Source organism: Poromitra crassiceps (genome assembly GCF_964638095.1).
Source record: "Poromitra crassiceps genome assembly, chromosome: 17".
Taxonomy (NCBI): domain Eukaryota; kingdom Metazoa; phylum Chordata; class Actinopteri; order Beryciformes; family Melamphaidae; genus Poromitra; species Poromitra crassiceps.
Window position 1 is genome coordinate 7,278,347 of NC_139635.1, and position 9,169 is coordinate 7,287,515.

General features: G+C 44.6%; 1 protein-coding gene across 1 annotated transcript in view; it reads right to left on the minus strand.

The window, feature by feature from the left end:
• The window catches only part of LOC310792025 (neuropilin-1a-like), a gene marked incomplete at both ends in the record, with an annotated part of 98,278 nt that extends 89,457 nt beyond the window's left edge, over positions 1-8,821 (minus strand). The window contains 2 exons of the mRNA XM_083653707.1: positions 2,227-2,401; positions 8,737-8,821. Of these exons, the coding sequence (XP_083509833.1) occupies positions 2,227-2,401; positions 8,737-8,821 (260 nt within the window). The remainder of the gene's footprint in view (positions 1-2,226; positions 2,402-8,736) is intronic.
• Positions 8,822-9,169: the final 348 nt, after the last annotated feature.

A 9,169-nucleotide genomic window follows, 5' to 3' on the forward strand; every position in this document is an offset into this window, starting at 1 on the left:
CGTGTCATGATTGGTCGGATTCCGTAGAACTTCCTTCCAGTCTGAAGGTTTTTTTCCCAACTTCCTTGTGCATGTTCTGGGGGTGTAACGTACAGACTGTATATAGCTGCATTCGCCGGATGTAGATGATACAGTCTGTTTTAACACATTCAGTGCCAAGGACGTCTGTGGACGTCCTAAAAAAAAGTAACGAGGAGTGCCAAGGACGTCTGTGGACGTCCTAAAATCATAATTCATATTATTCCATAATTCTGCTGTTTAAGGTCGTACCTAGCCAGTGAGCATGAATCCCTTCAAGGGATCACACGGCGCCACCTTAAACATCGTCACAGGAGCTGCTCCACCCACCTCAGATCCTTTACTTTGTACAGGAGACAGCGGAGAAAGTGGAAACCGATGCATGCTTTCTGCCAGCGCCGTATATATTGCTCTGCCTACAGCGGAGAGTGGGCTCGGCTGCATCCGCGCTCACAACTGAGCTCTTATGCTTCTATCTATCTCCACACGATTTCCTAGAAAGCCAGCATCCGAAGGCGAACGGCCAAGCCTTTTCGTTCAGTCGCGTTTGCCAGCGCGCATCATTTCCTTGACGGGCGCTGGGATCTGTCCGGGGCAAAAACGAGAAAACAAACTCTGTGCGTGTGGGAGGAGCCCGCAGCTCAGAGGTGGAGAGGGGAGAGGGGGGAGGGGGGGGTGGGGGGGGGGGGGGGGGGAGAGGGGTGTGTGACACACACAGGCTGCACAGAAACCACACCACACGCCACCACATCAGAAAACACCAGCCAGAGTCAGTGAATGTGCTCGAAATTAGAGTGCAAAAGGTATTCATAAAAGGGCCTATATCTTGGAAAATAAAAAAAAACGACAGAAAACCCTTGAAAGTGCACTTTTTTGAGAGGCTGTAATTTCATAATGGAACTGTCTAGAAACAAAATTTCTTCTTTGGAAGAAGCAGGAGTGTTCAATGTTTCATTAAAGTCCAGCCCCGTTAATATAGCCATAATAGAAAAAATTCTATAGCTGTTTTCAACTGAATGGAAGTGAATCTGGCACAGGCTCCAGACAATTTTACTGAAGCGCTGTGGCACTGAATGTGTTAAGAGACTACCCGTCTGCCAGAAAGCTGAGAAAAATGCACTTTGTACCAGCGGAGCGAGGGAGAGATTCACCCCTCACTCAGAGAGGGGCCATGCGGGTCACACTCTTGTCTTGCCCTGGGGGGCGGAGGCTTCTGGTGCTGGGGGGTCTGGGGGCATATCTGACGGCTGAAATTTACATGATGTGAGGGCTCACAAACCGGATTACTAATCTACCTGACAGGAGAAGTTATTTCTGTACGTTTACCAGCTTTTGGTGAAAAAAATCCTTCAGCTTTGAGTCACTGTCATGAGTCCGTGTGACAACTCGTCAAGCCCAGGGGAAAAAGCTTGTTGCAGCGCTTTGAGGCACCAGGCTGGAGGTGTTTTATGGAGCTTCCTCCTGAAGGAAGATTGTTGCTTTTCTCTGCTTGCTGGTTTTGTGGGACAATACCCGTTTCTTCTGTGCAACTTTAGGAGTGACGTAACACTTCAAAATGTGGGCAAGAGTGCCATCTATCCCATGCCGTTGAAAAGACGGATTGATGTGATATAACGTCAATGGCGGGGGAAGCACTGTCTCTTAAATGACGTAAAAAACACGTCAATGACGCGGAATGAGTTAAAAGAGACTATTTTCATATAACTTGCATACATTTGACAGCACTTGCAAAGATTATTATTATGAATTTAGGCCATAAAGATTCTTATGCCAACCTCAAAACCTCTAAATAGACGGGGAGACTCATTTAGGAATACGGTACACCCCTGGCAAAAGGCCAAGACAAAACATACGACAAACCGCCCTCCTCCTCCTTATCAAACTGCCCCCCCTTATCAAACTGCCCCCCCACCCTTATCAAATATGATTTCCAAATCCCATCAAAGCCCGTTTCCATTGAGGTGATTACCAGAGAACCTCAGTGCCCTATCTCAACCCCTTTACCTCCAGCTCCCTGAGCAGATACAACTCCTCGCCAGTAGGTGGCAGAGTTTCACACTGTTTCCAGGCAGGATTGAGAGGAGAGAGAGATGGGAGAGAGAGAGAGGGGCGAGAGAGAGAGAGGGAGATGAAGAAAGAGAGGGGGAGATAGAGGGATGGAGAGAGGAGAGAGATAGGGAGAGAGAGAATGAGTAAAGTAGAGTAGACCTGCAGTCTCTGTCCTCCAGGTCAAAGTGTGGGTTGAAGTTGATGAGGATCTTCTGGCCGGACTCTGGGGCTGTGATGACCCAGACGCAGTGCTGGGAGGGCGGGTAGGCTCCCGGGTAGCCCGGGGACGTCAGGTAGTCCACGCTGTTTATCTCAATGTTGTCCCCACATTTATCTGACAGACAAACAAAGAAACAAGACATCAGACTCTTCACACACTGTTGAGAGACACAGGCTGGCAGACACTGAAAAGCCAGAGGGTATTGATTCATTGATTGAGGCCACGCCCTTTTCTGATATACTGTATAATTAAGCAATATAGCATGAGAGCCAGTGTGTTGTGGCAAATATATCCCGCTGATAGCAGCGGGATATATGCCACAACACATGCTGCTCGAGTGCTATATTGCCTTTATAAAACGGTTTCCAAGTATGATAATATAATAATAATAGCAATACTATAAGTCTGACTGCCATGGCATTCTGGTAGAGTCAGTTGAAACACTACTGTAAGGCGGGACCGCAAGAACGTGCGGGTGATTTGATTGGATCGTTCTGGAGACTGAAGTTGACATTGGCCAATCCTGGCGCTTGCTGAGAAGCTGAGAGCTTTCTGGAAAGCCCGACACGCAGCTCGAGCGCAGCGCTGCATTCTCAGCGCTTGCTGAGAAGCTGAGAGCTTTCTGGAAAGCCCGACACCAACTAACGTTACGGGGTTAAATGCGGGGTTAAATGCGGGGTTAACAGCCTTTTTTTTGCAAAGAAGACATTAGCCCGCGTCTATTCTTGTACAAAACGTAATTTTCTGCGAAGTATTAGTAAAGTTATAAGCGAAGATCGATTCACAAGGATCTGACAGCTGTCTCCGCCATTTGTTTTTTCTACACTGTCATTTGAGGTAACCAAAGCCTTTTAGTAAGAGAGTTGCCATGGCAACTCAATAACCCATGGCCATGGGTTATTGGAGTGGGTTACTGGATTTATACAATGGCTGTGAACCAATCAGATTGCTTGATTTGAGAGAGCCGTTTTATAATATACAGTATATATACCAATATACCTATAGTATATTAACCTCATGCATGGAAACTGTCGATATACAGTGTATATCGACAGTTATATCGACAGTTTCCATGCATGAGGTTAAGTATGAATGTATGAATGAAGTATGAGGTAAGCATGTCGGGTTTGTCTAATTAATGCTCGTCACTCAATGTAGGGAAATGGCGTGATGACTGCAGCTTCTCTTGAATTTCATTGAAAGAAAAACAAATACCTGAATATATTATGTCAGGGGAAAGAGTGCAGAAACGCCTGTTGGATGAGCGGTGGATGGCGACAGTATAATAAATTGGCAACTTTGATGATATTTCATCTGCCCATTGAAGCCGTTCTCTCTTCCTGCGCGTAATTACGCGAGAATATGAACTTGTATTGCTGTAATGCTCGTTAACTGTTTCAGAATACATTCGCCTTGGCAACATGACAATAAGACAGTATTGTGTTATGGAATGCATAGCCTACAAGCGGCCAATAACAATGCCACAACGACAACTGGGCGAAGTTAGAGAAAGCGGGCCCTATCGTCACAAAAGCGGTAATTTAGCGTCTGCGCTCGTTTAATGCTGCACCGCAATGCAAATTGGGGGCGTGCACAACAGCATTTCTATTCCCCCGTGCCGCGCTATTACCTCTATGCCTGTTATAATTGTACTGGATATGCATGGGGTAGGCGTGCCACAAGCCAAACCAGGCGTTTCTGCGCAAAAGTGATGACACAGATGGCATTCTCCTATCGTCAGCATGCGCGCAATTACTTTGCGTTAAGAGCTTTGAAAAGCACCTCTTACACGCTAAAATACCCCACTGCGCTTGAGCGCACCATAATCTCCTTGCTGCGCAGCACAGTGCAGAGGAATTCCTTTTGGATATGTCATTATGCATTACCTATCCCATAACCCGGAGGGTCATTGGCACCACACGATCTGTTGACAAGCTTTCTGAGTTTTAATTGAGTCCACTCTAAATACTCGCATCTTTTATCTTGTCTCCGCCATTTAGAATGCAAACATTCTATTTCCCAGTCAAAAAAAGAACCCAAATTGCATCAAATCACAGATGTTTTTAACAGGTATATGATGTGATGTTATTGTGAGATAGGCCTGTATATCCAAATTACGCATGGAGAGAAGTACAGCATATTGCATGCCTCACGCAAACTGTATTACAGCGATTGCGAGACGGGAATCTGATTGGTTTGATTGATGCAACGCCCAGGCCTGAACACACCTGTGAATAATTCTGGTGATTAAGACCACCCGAATCCCGTTTGCGCTGGCATTTTGGGGGCGTAGATGACTTGGCATGCCTGCAATTTGCGCCTGCGGCAGGTGCCGTGAACCATTCTGCACCCCAGCCGAGAATTGCATCCCCACCATATTTCGGGGCTGTTTTAACTTAAAAAAACAGGGAGGTCATGTCCACCCAGACAATTATATCATTTTTGAACAGTTACGTTTCTGTATAAATCATTACAATATATGTTCCCATGAGGTAGGGATGCGTTTAGCGGCGGCCGAGCGGGGGTGCAAAACTCGGCATAACACCTGGACACTTGCGCCTGGCGGACTGCTATCGTCCCTGCAGGAATGATAGCATAAAGCAGGCGTTAAGGCACGCAAACAGGTGCACAAGCGCAAAAAGGGGATAGCGCCTGTACCAAGATAGGGCCCAGCGTGTTGTAAACCAGAATCTATGCGACTATCTAGAGAAAACCAACCTGGGATCGGTTAAAAAAAAGGTATATTTTTTTCTCTAACCTCTGGGGGCAGCCCCGTTTCAATGCTGTGTAACAGGAACTCAAGGGGCTCCGCCAGCAGCCGAAGACAATCCCTTCCCACTCCCTGCAAGCTCTGCCATTGGCTCCAACCGACCGACTCTGACCATTTATGGATTTCCTTTTCTCTGCATGTTGCTCTCAAATCCCTCCGTCACTACGAAACAACAACAACATCGCTAGCTCGTTGCTAGTAGCAAGTAGCAACTTGCTACACGCTGAAAATGGTAAGTTTTGACTACACACCGGTCACGTTCACTCCATTTTGATCGGGTAAAGCGCAGCATGCTGTGAGCGCTGGTACACAGCTTTTCATGGAGCTTGCCAACACATTTTAGATGCAAGTCGAAAGTCTGTCTCGAGAGATTAGGAGAAAACAATGAAGAATCTGAGCTGGAGAGGTTGTTTTGTTGTGGATGCGTGTGCGTTGCTGGCTGCCTTGACTGAAATAGAAGTGAGCATTGCTTCTGTGTGAAGAACGGAAAGTGTTATTCTACTGCACTATCTCAATTTGGCCATGATAGTTGTAATAGTTTTGAGGGGTGGACTGGCCATCGGGAGTACCGGGAGGTTTCCCTTGGGGCCATTGGACAATTGGGCTGGCCACCCAAATTATTATATATATTTTTTTACAGTATAGCCAAAGTATTATATATATTTTTTACAGTATAGCCAAAGTATTATATATATTTTTTTACAGTATAGCCAAAGTATTATATATATATATATTTTTTTACAGTATAGCCAAATTATTATATATGTTTTTTTACAGTATAGCCAAAGTATTATATATATTTTTTACAGTATAGCAGCTACACTGTAGCCTATGTGTCCAACCCAATTCATATATTATTTTTTACAGGTTAGAGCTCCCAGCCGTCACAGCGCTCAACAGCGCCACTCTGGTCGAAAGCTCGGTAAAAAATAATGTCACCAGCACAGAATTCAGATAAAAAAGAGGCATTTATGAGCAGCATCAAGCTTTCAAACCCCATTGTCGAGAAGCAATGAACCCTTCTGCTCAAGTAGGTGGCTTTGAAATGTTTCTGTGACACTTGTAAATATGTGCATATCGCTGAGTTAGACAGCTTGAGAGCGAGAGACGCAGGGAAGTCTGATAAGGAACGGATAAGGAACTGTTAGACGTCAGATGATGAAATCATATGTGTACCTTACGAAAGGAGCTACACCTACCTACTGTCTCTACTGGACCTGTATCACTCCAGGACCAGGAAGAGACCAGGAAGGAACATCAATAATCCCTCCCATCCCGGTTACTACATGTATCTCTTCCAAAGACTTCCATCGGGGAAATTGTTCCGGTCTGTCAAGAACAAAACCTCATGCCATCTTAACAGCTTACCCCATGGCTGTGAACCTCTCAAACAGGCCCCTGCCCCCCGCTGACTCTGCCACACATCTACAGGGGAGCCCACAAGCAAAGCCCCCACACTGACTTGAGTCTCTCTCTCTCTCTCTCTCTCTCTCTCTCTCTCTCTCTCTCTCTCTCTCTCACACACACACACACACACACACACACACACACACACACACACACACACACACACACACACACACACACACACACACACACACACACACACACACCTGGAAGCTGACCAGTACAACCACAGTCTGATCTGCTGGCCACTTTGGGGTTGGGGTTAAAGCAGGGGTGGGCAACTATTTTTCATGGGGGGCCACATGAGAAACCCAGATTGTTGCCGGGGGCCGAACAAATATTGTCATGCCGTAACCCATGGATGGGCAACTTTGATGATAGAGAGGGCCACAAAAAAATTTCCTCGCTACCAGATTTTGCTGAGGGCTGAACGGCGCCAGCGTGAAAAATTTGGGGCATTTGAAGCCAGGTTTAGAGGAATAACTCATTTTAAATTAACAATTGTGATGTCATTATTCAGTCTTAACCACCAATATTTGATCCTTTTCCTCACTCACTCAGCTCACCACCTGCTCTCCCTTCAGGGCTTGAAATTAACTTTTTTCACCACCTGCCAATATGGCTGCTAGATTTTAAAGTTACCAGCCAATTAGAATTTCCACTACCCGAAATGTTTTTCTTGAAATAAACCAGAATATGAGTGGGTTAATTTAAGCATAACTATCAGTAAGTGGCCCGGGATTCTCAAAGCCTGTGTTGAGGGTCACACAAGAACAAAAATTCACTCTTGTAGCTAAATAAATCCAAAACCAACAAGTTAATTATTTAAATTTCTACTTCAATGTAGAACAGTCATTTCTTACACATGAGATTACTTACTTTTAGTCATAAATATTATTGAAAGATATTCCATATTCCAGGCTGAAATGCTATAACAGAAGAGTATTGCCCAGAATGACATGAACATTTGGACACTTATTCAGCGGGTATATTGCATGTTGCGTTCAAGTGCACTGTAAAAAAAAAAAAAAAAAAAAAAAAAAAAATGCAATTCCATTGCGGGCGACACAGGGGGCGCCCGCGGGCCGCATACGGCCCAAGTATGGGTTAAGGGCCTTGCTCAAGGGCACCTCAATGATGGTAATGATGGAGGGGCAAGCGCTGCCTTCTCACTTTCCCAGTCCCCACAGATTTATCCTGCCGGTCCTGGGGATTGACCTGCCGACCTTGCGGTCACAAGCTCACTTCTTTAACTGTTGGGCCACCACACAGTTTGACCCCCCCCCCCCCCCCCCGCCCCCCATTGCAAAACTATGCTACTCTGTCAATACCATTTTTTCATTGTAATGTTTTTATTTTAAAATCCTGCCAAGTACAACACGTGACCTGTTCTTTGCAGAACTTTTTTGGAGTAATGAGTTTAGCTAACTGTTTCATGCAGATGAGAACAGTATACTTTTTAGGGGTGTCAAAAATAATCGATTATAAGATGCATCGCGATGCGGACCTGCACGATTCTGCATCGATTCACAAATGTCAAAAATCGATTATAAAAAAAATATATATATATTATTATATAATCAAATAAAATATAATGGAAGTACATGCAGTTGTTTATTTTAATTATGGATCATAATACAATGCAATTCTAAATGCACTTTTATTTTAAAAGTAGCCACACAGTGAGAAAAAAGAAAGTGAGAAAAAATATCATGTATTCGGGAAAAAAAGTGATGCATCGATTTAAGATGCATCGAGATGCATCGATAATCGTTATCGAATCAAATCGTAGCCCTCTGAATCGTAATCGAATCGAATCGTGAGGCCAGTGAAGATTCACAGCCCTAATACTTTTTATATCCTATTATTTGTTTATACTGTATATTTGTTCTAATATATCACGTTACTTGAGCACCAATTACACGACAATTTCCTTCTATGTGAAAACATACCTTGGCGAATAAAATAATTCTGATTATGAATATCGTTAAGATTTATTATATGATGACAACAGTTAATTTTCTTATAGGAATATCCTCAGTAGAGAGAAGAGATGTGTATATTATCTGGCTTGTATTCAGACGGCTTACAGCCGAGCGAGGCAGAACAGGTGAGAGGCAACAATGATGCAAAAATTTATCAATATTGAGCTGGGCAGGCTGGCTGTCAGCCGCATGTACTGTAGGCTCTCCAATACAACAGTCAACACCTACCCTACAGTCTGACAGCAGTCTGAGTCAACAGCATGTATAATACAGTCTATGACACCTACCAGTCTGAGTCAACGCAGCAGCCAACAGGACCTGGCTGAACAAAAGCAATCCACAGCGCATCCTCAGATTGTACAGCAGAGACATTCTGCTAAAAAGAAGAAGGAAACGAAGACAAGGAAGCACAAATAAAATCCTTTTTGGTTGTTGTTTTTCTCTCCGAGGTGCAAAATAAGCAGAAATGTCTCAAAGTAAGAGGATTTGGTCTGGCCTTGTCTACGCTCCCCAGCGAGCTTCAGCATCGGATCCCTGCTTCAGCCAGAGAACAACTTGCCATCTCCTGGAAAACAGACAGCAGAAAACAGATGAAGGTAGATTCAAAAGGGAAAATCCATTTGCCAAAAGTGGGGTTAATTGTGCGTACTTCCAAATGTGGATTGATCAGCAGTTAGCCCTGCTGTGTTCAGTGAAAAGCAGCCGGTCCCAGATCTCCAC